The following is a 22,041-nucleotide window of genomic DNA, read 5'->3' as shown; positions in this document are numbered from 1 at the left end:
TATTAGATTCAGTGTTTGGTTGTATGAGCTTAGCCAAGGTAGTAATGGATTTCTTAAACATTTCCTCCAAATGCTGTTGGGAATCGATCTGGTCCTTCCTCATCTGATTCTGCTCCAGAATGATGGATTCAATTCGCCTCTGTTGAGCAGTTTGGACATCTTGGAAGCAAGCTTCCATCTTCTCCAGTTTCTTTGCTGTAACTTCAGAGCGATTGTTGAACTGGGTGGCGAGATCCTTAATCTATTGCTCGAGAGCTTCCATGACTGCTTGGTTTCTTTTCGCTGCTCTGGTGATATTATGAGTATCGTTTACCATGCATAAAACTGGCCGGAGGAAAGGAAATCTCTGATACCAATGTCAAAATCTTAAGAATTCTGACTTTAGTTTTCAGATCTAGAATAGAAAGAATAGAATTGAGAAGAGATAAGAAGAAGAAGAGAGTACTGAATTAAGAAATAGAATTGAGGAAAAAGTTAATATTCATCATTAGTGCCTTTGCCTTAGCAATTGCATGACCTTATATCAGCAAAAGTGGCTCAGGTCAGCACTGTCACATAACACCTGCAGAAACACAGCTTGCCTAACAACTTAGCTAAAAGACAAAATAGGATGATAACAATGCATAAAGCAGTATCTCACAGAAATAGGAAAATACATAACAAACTTGACAACCAAGGAAATAGAATAGCAGACTCAACTTAAAATAAAATAACTGGTAACTAACTGGAGTTTTGGCAATTCTCCTTTTTAGTCCTTCTTCTTTCTTGAGTATGTGACACTGTATTACTAAATTCTGCCAGTCAAACTTTATCACCTGAGGCATGTGAAACTTCCTCTTAAAGTGATATTTTATGATCATCATTTGATAACTTGGGCCAAAATTGTGTTGTTATGGTATACAAATTCATGTCTTAATTTGTCATTTTTTTCCTTATGCGATGATGGCTTTGCTTGAAATTTGAGTGATTATATATATATATATATATAGATATATAGGTGTGAGGGAGAGGAGAGCCTTTCTTAAATTGATAATCGGAAATTGTCCATTGGCTTGGGAAAGGGAATGAGTCCCTCTGAGGAACAGAGATTTTTGTCTTCTGTTCTGTTCTGTTCTTTCCTTTGTTTATCTTTTGCTCTAGTGCTTGCTTTTAAATCTTGATTGTAAAATTCATTTATCAAACCTTTCTTCCTATTTCTGTCTGTTTAAATTGTCTGTTCTCTATCTACATGATAGAAACATTTTTCTTAAACTGATTAATAGTCTAGAGAACTTCTTGTCTGTTGTAGTTACTAATGGAAATTTAAGGATCATATAGTTTGATGGATTTTGATTTGCCCAGTTGATGTTGGACAATTAAAGAAAGTTTCTTTTCACTTTCTATTTCTTCTGATAGGAGGAATAAATTAATTCCATAAAAATGTTAGATAAATAGATAGGCTTATTTCTATTATCTTATTATGGAGCTTTGCTTCATGTTCCATTGCAGGTTAACAAGCCATACCTTCCATTTCTGGAGAATATTCATTGGGCACTGGAATCATGATTGTTGCAACTTTCTCCTTAATGGTATTTATATTTCAAGAATATATTATTTGGTATTCTTTCTTCATTATGAAATATAGAAATATTCACATGCATGCATAAATACATTGTATAACTCCTTATAAAAGAGTACTGGTGATTGTTTTTCTCTTTCAGAGTTTTTGGCTCGGATGGGTTATTGGCAGTTCACACTTTCTAATTTCAGACTATTTGCCTTGATAAGAGAATAACATGCCCATTTCTATCCAGGAGCTTGTGTTTCCAAACTATGATATGTAACTTATATATATATATATATATATATATATATATATATATATATATATGGGTGAGATCCAGCGTGACAAGGGCTTAAGTTGTGACAATAAGCTTATTGTGTGACACAACAAAACTACGTCGTTTTGACAATAAAATTCAAACAAAAAACACGCGTCAATTCTCCTCTGTTCTTCACAGGAAAAACGTGTGAATCAAACTCATTCTTCAACATTCTTGATCGATTTTCTTCTCTCACAATCATCGATCGATTTCTAATCTGAGATTAAACTCTGATTTTCTTCTCCGTTGAATTATCGATCGATTTCCTACTATCAACATTACTGACCGATTCTCTTGACATCAACATTATCGATTGATTTCTCATCTGTATTCATGTAATTCAATCTGAATATGGAATACGAACAACAAAATATGGAATCTGAAGACAACAATCAGTGCAATATGGCACAGACCACAACATCATCTCCAGGTATTTTGCTTATATCTGAAACTTTACATTTATCTGATATATATGGATTTGTTGATAATAGATTTATCTGAAATTTATCTGATATATATGGATTTCTTGATAATAGTTGTTCTAAACTTATTCTCAGACTTGATAATAGCTTTCTTACACTAATGAGGAAACAAAAACTGTACTGTAAATTCTAACAAATTGTAATTCTTGTTCCATGTGAATATATCATTTGTTCCATATTAATATATTATTTGTTCAAACTAGATATACTAATTGTACCGAACTAATGTACCATTTGTTCAAAGTACATATTTGTCCTAATCTCAACTCTCTTACCTGTTTTGTAGATTTGCTTTCGCCTAGTTACTCTTCTACTGCAATTGTACCTTACACACCAGAAGTAGTCACAAGACTCAGCCCTAACGGAACAAAAATATGGATTCCTAATTGTTCAAATGAGTTAAAACCTGCTCTTGGAATGATATTTGAGAATTATAATAAAGCTCAAGAATTCTACAAATCATATGCATGTACTGCTGGATTTAATAGTAGGATATCAACTTCAAGAAAGAAACAAGGTGTTATAAAAGAATAATTTTTTGTATGCAATAAAGAAGGTTACAAATATCACAAAAGAAAAGCAACATCCAGTGATATAAAAACCAGAAAAAGGACACTCAGTCGCGTAGGATGCAGTGCTAAAATGATTATCAAACTTTCCGACAATGGAAACTATGAAGTGACACAGTTTAAAGAAGAACATAATCATCTTCTATACACTCCAGGATGTGTACAATATCAAAAAGAGGGCAGAAACATAAAAATAAAGTATTCTGTTTACTTGTAGAATTTTACTCATTTCATCTAAAAATAAATAAATTCTGATTTGGTTGAACAGATGAATGTTGGTCCTCTAAGAACTTATAGACAAGCAAAGGAACTTTATGGAGGATATGAAAATATTGGTGCATCGAAGATAGATTTTAAAAACTTCCAGAGAGACTTGAAAGCATATATTAAGGATTCAGATGCACAAATGTTTGTAGATAATTTTCAGAAAAAAAAAGGAGTTATGGAGTGCATTATTTTTCGAATTTGAAGTAGATCAAGAAGGCAGACTCTGTAGAGCTTTATGGGCAGATCCTGTGTGTATCAAAAACTACGCTCTTTATGGTGATATGGTCTCATTTGACACAACATATAGCACAAACAGGTATTACATAATAATCTTTGGCATAAAATTATTGCTTTCTGCCATTAATATACTGATTTTGAAACACAAAAATTGTATCATGTTCTTCAAACAGAAAACTTATTTTTATGTTACAATGAACAGGTATAATATGATATTTGGACCATTTACTGGGGTTGACAACCACAAAAAATGTATTACATTTGCATCTTGTTTCGTGGCTAACGAAGATATTGCATCATTTGAGTGGGTTTTTAAAACATTTCTGAAAGCAATGGACAACAATAAGCCGACTTGCTTGAGAACAGACCAAGATCCAGCAATGATAGTTGCAATAAAAAATGTTTAAAAAAAACAGAACACAGATTTTGCATGTGGCACATTATGAAGAAGATGTCAGACAAAATAGGTACGAAAAATAATTCTATACTATTTATTTTCTATTGTCTCATTCAATAAATACAATGTTCCAACATAATACATGTGTTGTTCCATATGAATACATAAAATGTTCCAAAATGATATATGTGTTGTTCAATACGCATACATTAATTGTATTCTAAACTCTTTTCTTACAAATACAGGAAGACAAATAATGCAAGAAATAGAATTTATTACAAAGATAAATTCTTGCGTGTGGAGTGTAGAATTGGAACCAGAAGAGTTTGAACAAAAATGGATGGAAATTATTTTGGAATTCAATTTACAAGAACATGGATGGCTGAAACACATGTATGATATAAGATCAACATGGATTCCTGCTTATTTCAGAGACTCATTCCTAGCGGGCTTAATGAGAACAACCTCAAGGTCAGAAAGTGAAAATCACTTCTTCACTTCTTTCACAAAAAGTCATTTAACTCTCATTGAATTCCTCCTCCGGTTTGAAGGTGCAATGGAAGCACAAAGACATGCACAAGGAAAAAATGACAATGATTCTAAACACTCAATACCTATGACTCAAACACCAATTCCTATCGAAAAGCATGGATCAGAAGTATTTACAAGAACAATCTTCTATGAATTTCAAAAACAAGTGATAGATGCTTCATTTAAATGTGGCGTTGATGATATACAGAAACACACTGACAAATGCAGAATCACTGTAAGAGAAAAAGGTAAAAAAAAACAACATATCAGGTTGTTTATAATACAGACAACAGTGACACAACATGTTTGTGCAAGATGTTCAATAGAGCAGGAATTCCCTGTAGACATATGGTACTCGTATGGAAGGATAGGATGCTGGAAAAAATTCCTGACCAGTATGTGCTAAACAGATGGAAAATATTACCAGAGATAACATTGCAAAATAATGTTATAGAGGAATGTGCTAGAACAATGGGAAAGAAAATAATGTTGAATAACGGTACCAATATAGGCTTAACGTTTAAAAAAGGTATTAATTTAGGCTTCGAGAACGGATTGGACATGTCATTTCTATTACTCCGTTAAATTCTGATTTCTCCTTCCACGTACAATTAACAGAATTTAACGGAGTAATATTAATGACGTATCTCGTTCCGTTATCAATGCCTAAATTGATACTTTTTTAAACGTTAAACCTATATTGGTGTTATTTTGTATGTGGAGCCTAATTAAATTGATATTTTCCCAACACCATACGCTTATTTAAGTACTTTATTCTAAATTAATTAAGAAACAAATTGCAGTGCCAAATAAAATAAATAATTCATCCTAGTACCTAATCATGACAATGAATGATGAAAGTTGATTAGTGGGTTGGGAAATTGGAAATCTAATAGATGACATTAACATTTGAGTAATTTAACACAGCAACCTTCATTTTTATTTATTTATTTCTAGTCCACATTTGAGATAATTATTACTTGTCCCAGCATACGTAAAATTAGATATGACAGTTGAAGGATATATATTGGAGGAAGGTTAGGTTATAGATACCTGGACATTAGCACCCGTTACAATGTTAGGAGAATCAGTGGATTTTCTTTGAGTTTTTCTTCTGTTCTGCCACTTTCTCTTAAAAATGCTAATCCAGCAAGCATTATAGCCTCTGAGGATCCCACTGCTCCTACTCCGATTGCTGATTCTCCGAGAGTATTGCTGTCAAATATGAAGTGAACTTTTAACTATTAGCTTTGAACTTTTAATTCAAATGGTTACATGACATGGAATCAATTCCTCTTTGATCAAATGGTCAAGGATTCAATTCTTGGCAACTCCATTTGTTGATTAAATTACAGGATATTGTAATATAGGTCTGCGTTATGCACGCTTCAAGCTCAGTAGGCATTGACGTGTGAGAGTGTGTCAGATATTAACATGAAGTAGACCTTTAACTATCAGCTTGAACTTTTAGTTTAAATAGTTCCATCACATTTGCATTAAATAGATGTGCTATCATGTTTACACACCTATTCCCTTTCCACTTTAGCATGTATAACAAATCATCATTTTACAGATATGTGAGTGTTGGATGAATTATAATTGCACATGTGGTTAGTTTTACATGTCAAAGTCAGCTAAAAGAGTATTAATCATTTAATCTGTATCAAATTACATTTTGTATTGCAAATAAAATGGAACTTTCCTGATAACCAGAGGCTAAATGTGTCTAATTACCATTAATCCATAACTGAGTGTATTAAGTTGCAAATTCAGAGATTTAAACAAAAAAAATTGATCACGATATATAAAAATATATAAGGTGGAAGAGAAAGAATGCGTGCAATTCAGTAGTCACAAGATACTCATCCATGTTAACATAGTTCTTGTTGATGGAAGACATGATGAGCTTATCACATTTAGGTTCCTTCCAAGTGGTTTCAAACGAAGCCAAGTTGAGCTTTGGATTTCTATCCACCATAAGCTCATCATTTATGATCTAGTATGCTGCAACCTTTGGTATTGAATTTGCTGGCATCCTGAACCTGCACTTTGAAAAAATAGTTTCATGGCATCAATTGTGCACCAAGTTCATGGCATTCCGCCACTTTAACTTACAAGAAATCAATCAGGTCTAACAATTGAAATAATGATATTTAACCTAATAAAAATTAAACAGTAATCAATTTCACGCTCTATTCTTTACCCAACTCATGCTTATATATGAAATTGTTCTTTCTTAACCTGAATCCCTAAAAATCACCACCACCACAACCAATTTTTTCTTCAAAGCAACTAAAGAAATAAGAAAAATCACCACCACCACAACCAAAGTTTATCAAGCAGTTAATAGCAATTTAGGCGGATTATATCTCTCATTATGATAAAACTTTTAAATTAAGAACCATGTAATACCAGTTGTCCTACAAATTTAATGGAACAACAATCTCTAATAACCAGACATAAATTTACCCCTAAATTTCACATGATTTATACATCAGATCAGTACAGAAGAGAAGAATAAACTAAACCAGAAATTAAAAAAGTCTTACCGAACTGAGCACCAGAGGAGAAAATATCGATGTGAGACAGCACAGACTGCGTGTACGAAACGGATGACGATGATTTCTTAGAGGAGATCGATAGCGATGACTGAGGAGATCGATGATGATGAGTTTCTTTCATTCGAGAATGAAGATCAATCCTTTCTCCCAAAGAGATCGATGGTTGTGTTTGGTTAAGTGGGGAAATAAAATTGATATATCTGTGCCCAAAGAGATCGATGGCTGTAAGGTTTGTTTTTTTTTTTTTTTATAAGTGGGGAAGTAATAAAAGTAGGGGGAAATAAATTAGAAGTTCCCCAAAGCAAAAATTTCCCACCCAAAAAATTATTCTTTTATATATTCTTTTTTCTTAATTCCAGATGCAAAACTACGTCGTTTTGCATCTGTGAATTAAAACAAGCTTATTAATTATAGAAGCTTGTGAATTTCTCGTATAATCTGCAACACTTCACATAAGTGTTGCCACATATGAGAGTTAAATTAGTTTTACATATGATTTGAAACATTTTAAAAATAGTGTTGCAATAGCTCAAATTTAATCATATAAATTGCAACATATTTGAGGCAACACATTTGTTTTGTGTTGCTATAGAGCATCTATGGGGTAGTGTGACTGTGTGTTTGGCTGAAGGGGATGAAGATGACCTAAATAATCTCACAAGAAACATTCAAACATTGAGGACAGAGCTGGAAGCAAAGAAAAGAAAGAACATCAACAATTCTACTAAAATTCAAGACATAGAGATGTTGGTTGGAACAAGTCGGCCCTCTGAAGTTCTAATCAAAGAACCTAAAATTTCTAAAAACAAAGGAACTGGGATTCAGCTTACAAACAGTGAGAAAAGATTGAAGGGAGAAAAAGAGAAAGCAATTGAACAATCACAGAAAAAACAAAGGATGTCACCAATTGTGCAACCATGACATTAGAAACTGCCCAGAAAAAGCAAAGAGATAAGGTAAAATCCCTATATCTAAACTTTCTTTACTCTAACAGTATATTTTGTTATTTGACTTCACTTTGAAACCTGTGATTTTTTTTGGAACAACTTGTTATTATATGTCTTGATAATACATTTCTTACAAAGATCAAATAAGATCATTATTGCGACCTAAAACATCATTGTTACATTGCTCAGTCTTGTGTTTCAGATTCTTCTTCACTTCCTTCAGCTTCTCCTTCAAATCCACTGTCTTCTACTCTCGTTTCAGAATAAAACACATCACGGACACACAAAATAAAGACATAAAAGCGTTTATGCCCTTCAGCTTCACCATGACGCAATCAACATTCCCCTCCATAAACGTTTCCTCCATATCAACAATGACCTTAAAAAGTTCATCAGTAATATAACTACCTGCTTTACGTACTGAACCTGTGTGTTAATTTCAAACAACATATCTTTACACTAACAATATATGAACATCAATAATATATAACAGTATAAAAAACATAACAAAAAAAAATATATCATTAAATAAAAAAAACATACAAACATAAACATAAAAAACATAAAAATATAAACAATTGTTCACAATTAAAAAAAAACATTAAATAAAATCATTATCAGGACCCATAACATCATTGTTATATTTCTTAATCTGGTCCTTCAGATTCTTCTTCACTTCCTCCAGCTCCTCCTTCAACTCCACTTTCTCCTCCATTCCTTTCTCAATGAAAGACATCATTGAGTCACAAAATAAAGATATGAAAGCCTTCATGCCCTTCAGCTTCTTTATGATGTCGTCAATATCCCCTCCCATAAAAGTTTCCTCCATATCTTCAATAACTTTAAAGAGCTCATCAGGAATTTCACTCCGTTCATTACGTACTAAAGGTTCAACAAGAGAAGAAGACCTCGTTCTCTTAGACGAACTCGAACTGCTTCCTGACATCTTTGCTCCAATTCAACTTCTACTAAAAAAATACGATCAATAAAGAGAGCAATACTATTTATAGAATTTTATTTAGTCTCTTCAACTTCATACTATCAAACACGCTTTCTTTCATTCAAATGATTATCTATTGGGAAACTCGGAAGCTTTTAATAATTTAGACTCTTCAAATTCTACTTTTCCTCCAATGAAATACGGCTTTTCATTCAAAATAAATGTATATTGGGAATCTCAACAGTATTAAGAATATTACGTACATGAATATATTTATTAAATGCAAACTAAATTAAAACTGTGAATCAGTCTCTTAAACTATTGGTATTATTTCCTATATAAATATGTAAATCAGTCTCTTAAACTATTCGTATCAGAATCAATAAGTATTTCCTCATTTATTTATTATTGCAAAGGGTATGAATTAAAATCAGATTAAAATAAATCTGTATTCATTTTATTAACAATTAAAACTTTAATGAAACATATACCATGTATTAATTATATTCAAACAAACAATGATTAGTTATTGATCCCTTATTACTGAAAAAAAACGTAACTATATCATTTCATTTTCTATTTTACAGGGTGAATCCTCAAAAGCAAACTTAATGATCAATTGGATATACTCTTATATTCTTCCAACGGTATACGTACTATGTTCCATTCCATGAACTGTATTGTTCAATCCGAATACATATGTTGTTCCGGAATAAATATTACATTGTTCCATCAGAATAGTTACATTCTTTTTATTTCCTCTAATGTGATCTAAACTCATTTCCCATTACAACATAATTAGAACTATGTTCCAACTCAATTTGTTTAATAAAATGATATTTATTAAATGACTAATGTATATAAGGTGGTTGTGAGTGTGAACTATTGGATATGCTCTTATATTGATCCAAACGAATACATAAATTGTACAAATTCTTTAATATAACTATATCATTTGTTCCAACTTAATGTACAATTAAGTGGTTGTAAGTATTGAAAAATGTTGTATACTGAATTCTATCAAATTGTACCACTTGTTCCATGTAACTATATCATTTGTTCCGAAATAATGAACCATTTGTTCCATTCCATAAACTGTATTGTTCAATCCGATTACATATGTTGTTCCGGAATAAATATTACGTTGATCAATAAAAAATATTTACATTCTTTTTATTTACTATAATGTGATCTAAAATCATTTACTATTCAAATATAATTAGTACTATGTTCCAACACAATTTGTTTAATCAAATGATGTTTTATTAAATGGATGATATATATAAAGTGGTTGTGAGTATGAACCATTGGATATGCTCTTATATTGATCCAAAAGTATACATAAATTGTACAAATTGTTTAATATAACTATAACATTTGTTCCAACTTAATGTATCATTAAGTGGTTGTGAGTATTGAAAAAATGCTATGGATAAATTCTACAAAATTTTACGACTTGTTCAATGTAATTATATAGTTTGTTCCGAATTAGTATACCATTTGTTCAAAATAAATGTAACGTCTGTTCCAAATGAATTATATATGCTAAATATTGAGTAAATTGACATCTGTTAAGAATAAACAAACATAATTTGAAAAACATTTTTAAATATAAAATTTTATATACAAATTCTAAAATATATTTACAAATTTAACATAAAAAATATGATATTCTAAATTTAATCCAGCTCCAACAACTCATTCTTTTGGCTTTTCATCAATTTCTTTAATAAGTTGATTTATTGGATTCAAAAGAATGCTCCAGCAATAAAAAATTCTAAGCTTTCTAAAGCCTTTTCCCTGCAAAAAAAATGATATAATAAAATAGAATAATAGTAATACAAACTGTTACATAAAGAATTTACAAGATATACCTTAGAATTCTTTGTCAATCCAATATTCCACTCCTTCACACTCTGACCAATGTATGTTTCCATATGCTTCAAAAGAAAAATACCACAATCATTGTGGTTATTATTGCTTCTCCACTTCATCCTCAGGATTTGCACTTTGTATGCACACATTTGTTTTAATGAAGAAGCATCATTTTTTAAAACAAAATGAGCATAGGATTTTAACTACAACAAACAAATCAGAAAATATGTTATCACATATACAAAAAAAACAAAGAATGAAATAAATCAAGTTACAACATACCAATTGTTCTGGACAATCATCATACTTATCAGCACGACTGATTTTTCGAGGGAGTGTCATATTATCCAATATTTCAACAGACTTTGAAAGATTGTTGACAACAATCAGATAAAAATGTCCATGAGAAATAACAGGGAAAAACACCTAATAAACAACAAAAAACATTAGTATCTCAATACATTTAACAGTATTCAACAGCTGATATTCCACCATAAAACTTACCAATTCAACATCAGCCAAGTTTTAAAATTTGAAAAAAGAAAGTTCATTCTGAAGCCTTTCCTTAAAATTATATTCTCTTGATCTACTAGCTCCAGAAAACAAAAGAGTCTACAAAATAATCAAAACAACAGTTAGCAAAACAATTATTAACAGAATGAAAACAAAAAACAAAATTACAAAGTTAGGAAACATACAAAAGGATATGTACTGAAAAAAAATCTTTTCGGTTTTCCATTATATTTCTTCAATTCTTCAGTGTTCAAAATTGAACTCCAAGCATCCGCAATATTATTGACAATATGATCATGACCAGACATTGATAAAATCTCCCGTTTATCAATAAAGGTTTGTCCATCACTGAAAAATACATCACTTCAAAAGAAGGAAAAAAACTATCAGTATATGCCAAAATAACATATAAATTCATATAACAAACATAACTTCAACTTACCTGCTTAAAACAGGACTCAGTGCAAATTCAACAATCCTCCTTTTACGACTATCCATGTTATCCAACAACTTTGGATGCCGAGAAATAAAAGGAGAACGGAGGTACTTAGATTCCTTAACAATCCTCCTTACACGACCTCCTCCACCATTTTCATTATCAAGACCATATCTCAAAATAATATCTCCCAAATCTCGACGTAATTCATTCATCACATCTACACCGTAAGATGACCTCCTAGCATACTTATCCCACTAAAAAACATATCACAATTAAAATAATGCATCAAAACTATAACTTCAAAATGTCATATATTAAAACTCATTGTTCCAAAAATAAACACCAATTGTTCAAAGAAAAAACACCAATTGTTCAAAGAAAAAACACAATTGTTCAAAGAATAAACACTTACAATATTGTCAATTTTCAACACATTCTTAGACACTATATCATCCATATACTTCATTACATAATACCCACAGCTTTTTGTATCTTTCTGAGATGGAATATTCTGCAAAATAAAACACAAACAACTTAAAAACAATAAAAAAAAAATACACAAATATACATACAAATTAAACACGTACCACAGGGCAAATCCATTTTACCAAAACCTTCTCATGATAAAAAGAAATAATAAATCTGCAAAACAAATTCATATATATGTCAAACTATTGCATTCAATAAATAAAATACATTATAAAAGAGCATTTGATTATTAAACATACTCATCAACAACATATCTCCATTGATCATTTTCCAAACCCAAACGAGTTTTCAATGGATCCAAAAGAAAAACACGTTTCCGCTCAAGATCAACGATAGTCAAAGTCCAATGATAACTGAAGAAAACAAACACATTAGTAAAACTATAATACATTATTAAACAAAAAAAAATCATCAGTATAGACAAATAATGCATACTCTTTGTTTCGCGGTATCAGATACAAACATTTGTTGCCGGACTGTTCATATCTCTCAGACAAAAACTTGATCTTTTCCCCAATCTTATGAACTCTTTCAATATGATTAGTTATGTTTGGATCAACAAGGGAGAAGGTGGTATCCAATCTATCATTATTCACAATCACATCATAAAGGTGCCTGTAGAAAACACACACGAAACATATACAGTAAACATGCCATTCAAAAAAATAAAACAATATAACCACTAATACAAACATGCAATTATAGATAAAAAAAATACCTCATGTAATACAAAATTGGGCCACATCCTATTGGAGCTAGATCAGCCAATTCACGAATATCCTTCCTCAATATAACTGCTTTCACCGGATGACCAAAAATGTAATCTTCAAACGTGGTAAAAACTGTCCTCCCATTACATAAATAATTGTTAGCCCATCTACACATATCGGCAAATTCATCTGGAACATCTCCAGGCAAACACTCCAAGTCTATATCATCATCAGAATCAGACGTCTCTGACTCAATCGCATCATCGATATCACTAGTGAAAATATAAAACAACTCAAATATATAACAAAAAAAGGTTCCACACATAAACAAGAAAGGTTCCAAAAAACGGAACCATTTGTTCAATAAAATAATAACTTACACAATTTCATCAGTAGGATCAACAAACTCATCCCCTTCATCTTGATTTCCACAAACTAAAGGACCAGCCCCAGAAACTATATCAGCAGCCCTACAAACAAAAAAAACATCAATTAAGCCACAAATATTAAATGACATGTTCCAAAACAAAAAAACAGGAATTATTCAAACATAAATAAATTACATTTCAGATGAAACAGATTGATCAGCTACAGACTGGCTTAACAACTCAAATTGAGGAGCAGAATTCATCTTTATTCTCAACCTCAGACCTTCAGATGACCCTACTTTCCCTCTAACTTTCCTCACTACTCCTCTCTTCTTCTTCTTATTCTTCTCATTCTCCGCTCCTCCTCTCTCTTTTTCTAAACCTTCAGCTATCTTTCTCTGTACCTGCGTGTTATATTCTTCATTAACAGCATTATATTCTTCCCAAAAGCTAGGCAGATTAAAAAATTCATTATCCTCATCAGATTCATTAGATAATCTTCCCGAATGCTCACTTGCTGGCATTAGCTCAGAACGCTGGCTCATCCTCTCTTCCTTACTAACTCTGTACTTAGTAAAAATGTTTTCAACAAATGTATTCATCCGTACAGGTAAGTCATTCTCATCAAACATATTTTCAGCTTCATCCACCAACATATACATCTCAGTTACAACATTAGCTAACTTTCTAGCCACTGATTTAAACCTGACAGTGAATTCCTGCATTTATAAAAACACTATTTACTAATTTATCAAAACGAAACACAAACTTCTATATAAAAGAAAAACACAGATGCATACCATGAAGTGACTGGGACAGCCAAAAACTCCTTCTTGAGTATCTTCTTCTTCTCCTTCTTCTACATGCTTCTTCTTCTTCTCTTCTTCTCTCTTCTTCTTCTCTTCTTCTCTCTTCTTCTTCTTCTTACCTTCAACATTAGGCCCTTCACATTCTACCTCTGCTTCAGATTTCACTAATCTCTTCAACACAATTCCCTTGCCAAAACCACTGGATTTTTCCAACTTAATTCTTTCAGAGATTAGAACATTATTCCACACATAAGTTAATGGAAAGGAACGTGGCCTCAAATCAACCCCACGTTGCAAACGATCAAAATAACATATCTACAATAATAAAAATGAGAAAAACAAATTATAAGCAAATACATAAATTATTCAAAATAAATTCCAACATATTAAAACAATTACCAGTATAAATGGAAGAGGGCATGTGAAAAAATATGGTTTAGAATCGTTCTTGAAAGAACGAACAGAATCTATAAGATGCTTAAAACTAAACCGGCACCAATCTAACTTCGAAATTTCATTCACATTCATGCAACTGAATAAAAACTTATTGTACAACGCCCTATTCTTGTTTGAACGAATGCAAGAATTAACAACAATAACAATGAAGTTCCAAATGAACTCATCACAAACATCCACTTCCAACAGATTTTTCAGCCTACAAAGAACATCTTTATCCTTAGGACTGCCACTACTTAAACCAAAAGACTTCCTCCAAGTGTTTAAAAAATTACACCAACTATCCCCACTGTTACTATCCGCTTCCTTAATTTCCTTTCCTCCACATGGCAGGCCATAAACACAATGGAAATCCTCTTCACTCAAATCAATCCGGTCATTACCAGGAAGAATAAAACAGCATCTGTCAGGATCAACAGAATCCACAACCTTGCCACAAAAAATTCCATTAAGCTTCCCAATATCCAGACACAAAAAACCACCAAACCCTATCTTCCTAATGGCAGCTTTGTGTGTCTCTGGCATAGTTTTAACAAACTTAATAAATGTTGTTGGACGCACCCTCTGATTCAATACTACACCAAAAAAATCTTGCTCCATAACAGAATAGCAACTATCATTCTTCACAATCCTTCTTCCACAATCACGGTTCACAGATCTAGGAGAACCAACTCCTTTCACAACCTCAACTTTATTCCTTTTCAATCTAGAACGACCAGATACTTTCACAACCTCAACCTTCTTCATCTTCAACCTAGAAGAACCATCTCCCTTCAAATTAACTCCAACTTTTCTTTTCTTTCCAACACAACCAGAAACAACATATTCGTCATGTGCTTGTTCTTCAGATGGTGTACTCGCACTGATAACAAAATCGGGATCATTCAGATTATCACGATCTTCGGAAGAACTTTCATCAGAATCAGAACAACTTTCTACATCCTTTAGAGCATCAGAAGAACTTTCATCAACAGGTACACCAATATTTGATGACTTTTTCTTCAAATCATGAGATTTCTTCAAAAATCTCTGTTTACTTCCTTCTTCACCATTCTTTTCAGAAACCCTTGAAGCATAAAAAATAACAAAATTAACAACAATACTAGATCAACAAAATACATATATAGTTACAAACGAACTTATAAAATGTTCCAAACGAATACATATATTGTTCGAAACGAATACATATATAGTTCCATACAAAAACATACATTGTTCCAAACGAATACATATATTGTTCATAAAGAATGCATATATTGTTCCATAAAAACATAAAATAGTACCTGTCGTCATCAACCTCCATATAATCAGAGTTTATATCACGAAGCAACGCAGGATCAATAACATGCTCAGGCAAACTATCTTCCCTACTAGAAGTAGCTTTTGACATTCTGATATATACTGAAAAACAACAAAAAAAAACACATATACAAGTCACAAAACTAACAAATTGTAGACGCAAAGAATGAAAAAACACAATAAAATGCCGTTGAAACCCTAAAAAACAACAAACAAAACAAAAACAAAATACAAAACCTAAACAACACATATAAACAAAAAAATGAAGAAAATGCATAACACAAAAATCTAAAATGAACAAAGAAAACACAGAGAAACTCACCGATAACTTCAAAAACACACAAACAGAGAGCCGAACCTACCGATAAAGAAAAAAATATAGGAAATCAGAGCCATAAATATTCAACAAAAAAAATGAAGGCAAATGAACAAACATAAAAACAAACAAAACAAACACAAAAACATACAGGAACTCACCGATATCTTCCAACAAACACAAAATGCGAGACGAAACAAAGAAATCCAACCAAAAACTCAACAAAACCACGATCGGAAATGAAACGGCGCAACCAGAAAGAACGAAAGAAATATCAGAGAATCACCGGAGAAGAAAAAATGACAGAAATATAGGAGATTACAAATATACCCCTAACTTAATAACTATTTATACTAAGCGCGTAAAATTACAAATATACCCCTCCGTTTTTTACACAATTACTAAAAAGCCACTGTTGTCACACAATAAGCCTTGTCACACCATAAGGAATGTGTCACACCTGATCTCTCCTATATATATATATATATATATATATATATATATATATAAAGTGAGTGTAGATGCATATAAGAATTGGAAAACAATTGCATCTTCTTCAAGAAAAATTCTAACTTACATGCTAGGAGGACATACAGCTAAATTGTCGCCTATCTGAAGAGCCCGAATTGATGAAATCTGCTCAGGGTATAAGGCTACAAAAGACGACCTCTAAGGCTTAATTACAGGAATTCTCCGAGGACAATCCCAGTGTAAAAAGTCATAATGATAAGTGGCCATAAGATAAGGCTTTTCTTTTTTGCCACATTGTATGGAATTGCTTTCGACTTTCTCTTCCTTTCTTTCTCAAATTCTTCCTATCACATTGGCAGAAGAAATGGAATTGTCTGAATTTGGTGAAATTGAAGGCTTCCATTTGAGTACTGCTGCAGCTACTTATTATTTTGTTCACAAAAAAAAAAACAATTGAAGGCTCAAGTAGAGTAAATATCTTACTTTGTGTATATAGATATTAGTGCCTTATAATTCTAGTGTGTGCATTTCATTTTTTTAGTGTCTTTGGCTGCCATGTTTCTCTCCAATGTATATTACAAGAGTTGATTATATAGATATTACTTCATAAATGTTAAATTTGATTCGTAATAGTGGATTTGTATCTTAATCAACATTTGTCAAATATTTAAATCTTCATGTTTCTTGTAAGTTGATGATTATTGTTTGTATGAAGTTCCATTCAATCCAATTTTTTAAAAATATTTAACCATTTATAAAAATCCATCACAAATTCTGTCAGAAAGAGTGATTTGCGTCGGCCGCTTTAAAGCATTAGCCACCGTTACAAAACAATGGACTCTAATGATTAAAGCATTGGAGTTGGTTGTTTCCACAACCGACTCTAATGCTTTTATCATTAGCCACAGTTTTTTTACAACCGACTCTAATGATCAGGGCATTGGAGTCGGTTGTTACGAAAGATCATGGCTAAAGACCCCTTTTAACCACGGTTTTTCATAACAACCATGGCCAAAACATAAGACATTAGAGTCGGTTATATGTAAAAACCGACCTTAATGCCCCTTTGGTCACGTTCGAACAACCGTGGCTAAAGATGCCAAGCATTTGCCACGCCTCCTTTGGTCACGGTCGCGAAACCGTGGCTAATGAGGGTAAACGACCGTGGCCATAGGCCATTTCTGTACTAGTGAGTCCTCCAAAATTCAGATGCCTTACCATAGATGCCAAAGCCAATGAAAACTTTTGACATATGCTTTGAAACATTTTACCAAGTCTGTCTGGATGTTAATTGTGAACATCTTGTTCTTCGTCATGGGTATCAACTCATTTTTTTCATTCAATAGGAGCAGTCTCTGGTTAGCCATGTGAACTTCATAATTTTTCTCCAACAATTGTCCCAAACTCAGAATATTGCTTTTCAGGTTATGGACATAATAAACATTTTCAATAAACTGATGATCGCCATTTTTTAGCCGAATAAAAATGGTTCCTTTACTAGTGATATGAACTTTTGAGGAATCTCCAAATACAATATTTGCTCTGAAGGATTCATCGATCTCCATGAATATCTTCCTGTCACCACATATATGGTTACTTACTCCATTATCAAGATACCATATGTTATTTTCATGATTTCCTTCTCCTTCATAGGTAAGTAATATGGTGCCTATTACTTCCTCATCGTGAATATTATTGGTTGCCTCCTCTACCACTTTAGGCGGACTCCAACATTCTACTACATAGCGGCCATATTTGGAGCAATTGTAACATTGAGCGCTAGATTTTTCGCGTCCTTCATTCGACTTCCAGTTTCCTCTTCCTCTTCCATGTCCACGTCCTTGTCCTCTTATGGATTGAGTACTTCTTTCATTATTGTTGTAGCTATTATCACATCTTCCTTGATTTCTTCCACGTCGTCTTCCTCTTCCTCATCCTCGGCCTCTGCCATGTCCTCTTTCAGACTAGCTTCTATCTCGACTATTTTCGTTTTCTTTAAAGGAAGTCTTTATTGCCAAGACTTGTTCTGTTGATTCTTTTCTACGCTTCTCGAACGGCTCTTCGCGTGCTTGTAACGACCTTATAACTTCATCCATAGTCATTGTGCTGATGTCTCTAGATTCTTCCATTGCCACCACTACATAATCAAATTTTGGTAGTAGTGATCACAAATTTTTCTCAACAATTCTGGACTCTTCAATTTTATCACCATATTACACCCTTGTGGTGGGACCCCTCCCCGGACCCTCGCTCAGCGGGGACGCGTAATGCGACCGGGCCGCCCTTTTATTGTCGTATTTGATTCACGAAAGATTTTACTCGAGATGAGTAATCAACAACGGCCTCCATCTCCTTCATCCTCATCGTCTCAAATTCTCCTCTCAACATTTGCAAACAAACCTTTTTTACTTTTTCTTCACATTGAAGAGACACTCGTAGAATTTCCCACGCTTGTTTGGAGGTGGTAGCTTCGACTACTTTCTCGAACATGACTTCATCCAAGCCTTGATGGAATAGAGTAAGCGCATTTTGACCAGTTCTATGATTTTTCTGTAGACTAACTTTTTCAGCCTGAGATAGTCGTGACTCGTCTTCTGGAACTACATAGCTTTTTTCTATGATGTCCCAAGCATCTTGAAATCTGAGTAATGCCTTCATTCGAATACACCAACTTGCATAATTGGTTTTTGTGAGCTGAGGGTAGTGGAAGGAGATGTTGTTGGAGTTGCGTGACATTTTTTATAGGGTTTCTCAAACACTCAAATATATTATTTTATGGAAAAATCTCTCAACCTAGGCTCTGATACCACTTTGTTGGATTAAAGGGACTAGAAATGTTATTTGATAAGGACTGAACTGTAATTTGTATAGACTGATTATATAATTTTGAAAGAAAAAAATAGTAATTTGCGGTAGAAACAAAAACTTTGCATAAAAGACTAAGAACTCTCAACTTATTAGTATGACACTTATTTTCATTTCACTGGCACAATATGTAACCAATTAAAACTCTATATATAGAGTCATACAAAAACTACATTTATGGGCACACAAATGTGGAACAATTTCCACCAATTTACATCACACTTTAGTATTTAGGACTTTTTGTTTTTTTGTTAATTTTTCAACACCTACCCAAATAATTCATGAGTCAATGCATTATGAGTCAATGCATTATGAGTCAATGCATACAGGTTCACATTCTATGTTTTCTTTTTATTTATTGATTTATTAAAATTAAGGTTAATATTTTAACAGCTTCACGCGTAATAGATGCTAAAATTCAACAAACTGTATTTCTATAAATAGTGTTTAAAGGTTCGATTTGTATTCAATCAATTTCAAGTTAAAGTTTTGTTTCTAAGTCTTTATTATTAGTTACAAAATATTATTTATGCTCCACAATTAAATAATTAATTGCTTCCGTTAAATTACGTAATTATTACTCCAATAGGGAGCATGTGGTTTTTGTCTTTGTGTTCAAGACACTTCTTGTTGGATCAAATAAATAAACTTTCACATGTACAGAGGAAGAGTATAATCATTGGAAGAAAATTCTCTTACCTTACTACTTGTATTGATATGTATTTATACATTACAGACATGACTATTGATAAACACAATAACTTTCTGTAAATACAGATGACTCTTTGTGAAACAATACAACTCTTGATAAATACAAAAATGACTATTGGACAATACAATGTACCAAATTAAAGACTCTATTAATTATAAGTTTATTAATTCAACACACCCCTTAAACTTATAATTTTTTATCTCTTAGTAACACCAAGAACAATATGTAATCTGTTTAAATCTTCAAACTTCATCGTTATTGACATGTTCACTCTAGCCACCATCATCCATATTATTATCTCCATCGTTTTCTTCGAAAATTTTCATCATCACTATTATCACTATGAACTGCTGTAATAACCCTGTCTTGAGCCAAACATATTTAAAAAAAAAAATTGTTATCTAAATTAAAAATACTAAATTATATATTTTACAGTTTAGGTTTTTTTATATAAATTATATATTTTATAACTTAGTGAATTTAGTGATTTACTAAAAAAAAGGGTAAACCTACTTCTACACTGAAAAGAAAAGAAAAACTGTCTTTTCTTCATCTTGCCGCCGCTGTCTTCCTTTGAGGCTGCGTTGAGCAAAATCTGTTTTTTCCCTGATTCAAGTTCATCAAGGTCCACTCAATCTTTGTAAGGTAAGTTTTATTGTTTTTTTTTAAAAAAAAATACAACCTATTTAGGATCTAATGCTACGAATTGTTTATTTTCAATGGTGAGTGGAAGCTTTTATCCTTTGGCTTTTGTGGGTCTTCAAAAAGTAATACTATGATTATTTTATATCTAGGAAAATGAGTGGAAGGTTGAAAACTTGATTTAACATGTCTCTACAACCTATATTTGTCCAGGAAACCACCTATCTATCATACCCATTTACAATATATTATATATGCATATAATACACACTATGCCATTTTTCCTTTCACATGACACAAGATACATGACAGATATTTGTTTTCGTGTCGTCTGAATATTTTTTGTGACAGTATTTTAACTGTATGTCATCTGAAAGCGAAAAAAAATGCGCTCGATTCTCAGATGACATTATGATTACATAATCATATCATCCAAAGAAAACGCACGTTTTCGTTAAATTTCAATTACTCAACAGATGACACTTATAATAAATGAATGTCATTGTTTGCCGAAAACAAAAAAGCGGCAAATGAAATTTCACTTACGCGGTCAATCCCCAAATTTTAGGCGCTCTTGTTTGACTGAAATTTTCAGCTGATATATAAACCCTCTCTCTAATCCCAAACCCCATTTTAGGTTACGCAAGAGCTTCATCCCTCCCATCCCTCTCTATCGCCATGGCTGATTTGGACATGCAATCACTGGGTGAGCTATAAACACGGTACTAGTAAGTATCTATTGATTGGCATTGGTCCTTACTCTCTCTTTTCCTCATCCGATTTACTTTTGTGTATGTCGATTTCAGCAGCTGGAATAAGGATCTATTGATTTTCAAAGTTATGATTTAAAGGGTTAGATCTCTCGCTTAGATACTGATTTTATTGTATTCATTGTTAGATTCACCGATGAAATTCTTGGGTCATTATCTTTTTTAACCTAGGGTAATACATTGCCGGTTGCTGAAGATGTTCTGATTTCTTTTTATTTGAACATAATATTTGCAGGGGTAGTAAGAATGCTACATGCGAAGGCTGACTGAAGAGATTGTCAACCAGTTCATGCCTTTAGCATATGGGGAGATTTCTTTAACTTACTGAATATATATTAATGTTAAGTTGGTTTGAACTGATTGGTCATGCCTTTAGAAGTGCTTGTGTATGTTTGATGTACTGTTTTGGAACCTAGAACTCATTGATTTAGGAAACTAGCCTGATTTAGTATATATATTGTTTGATGTACTATTTTGGAACCTAGGACTCATAGAGTTCATGTATGAATGATCA

At 32.4% G+C, this 22,041-nt stretch overlaps 1 protein-coding gene and 2 long non-coding RNA genes across 3 annotated transcripts; all 3 read right to left on the bottom strand.

Moving 5' to 3' along the window:
• Positions 1 to 2,611: 2,611 nt before the first annotated feature.
• On the bottom strand, positions 2,612 to 7,116 carry LOC136216522 (uncharacterized). The gene is made up of 3 exons (XR_010683326.1): positions 6,895 to 7,116; positions 5,399 to 6,387; positions 2,612 to 4,578 (listed from the first exon to the last, which is right to left on the bottom strand). It is a non-coding gene; the product is annotated as an uncharacterized lncRNA (long non-coding RNA).
• Positions 7,117 to 10,715: 3,599 nt separating this feature from the next.
• Positions 10,716 to 11,191, bottom strand: LOC136217249 (uncharacterized). Its single transcript, XR_010683455.1, has 3 exons — positions 11,173 to 11,191; positions 10,951 to 11,094; positions 10,716 to 10,871 (listed from the first exon to the last, which is right to left on the bottom strand). It is a non-coding gene; the product is annotated as an uncharacterized lncRNA (long non-coding RNA).
• Positions 11,192 to 11,193: 2 nt separating this feature from the next.
• Positions 11,194 to 12,594, bottom strand: LOC136217390 (uncharacterized). The gene is made up of 6 exons (XM_066003992.1): positions 12,545 to 12,594; positions 12,208 to 12,262; positions 12,033 to 12,131; positions 11,624 to 11,874; positions 11,367 to 11,529; positions 11,194 to 11,280 (listed from the first exon to the last, which is right to left on the bottom strand). Exons 3-6 carry the CDS (start codon positions 12,084 to 12,086, stop codon positions 11,194 to 11,196), a joined length of 555 nt encoding a protein of 184 aa, XP_065860064.1. The 5' UTR covers positions 12,087 to 12,131; positions 12,208 to 12,262; positions 12,545 to 12,594.
• Between the last annotated feature and the right edge of the window lie 9,447 nt (positions 12,595 to 22,041).

Source organism: Euphorbia lathyris, chromosome 2 (assembly GCF_963576675.1).
Source record: "Euphorbia lathyris chromosome 2, ddEupLath1.1, whole genome shotgun sequence".
Classification (NCBI taxonomy): domain Eukaryota; kingdom Viridiplantae; phylum Streptophyta; class Magnoliopsida; order Malpighiales; family Euphorbiaceae; genus Euphorbia; species Euphorbia lathyris.
Note: the sequence above shows the minus strand (reverse complement) of the source record. Positions and strands in the feature narration are given on the sequence as shown.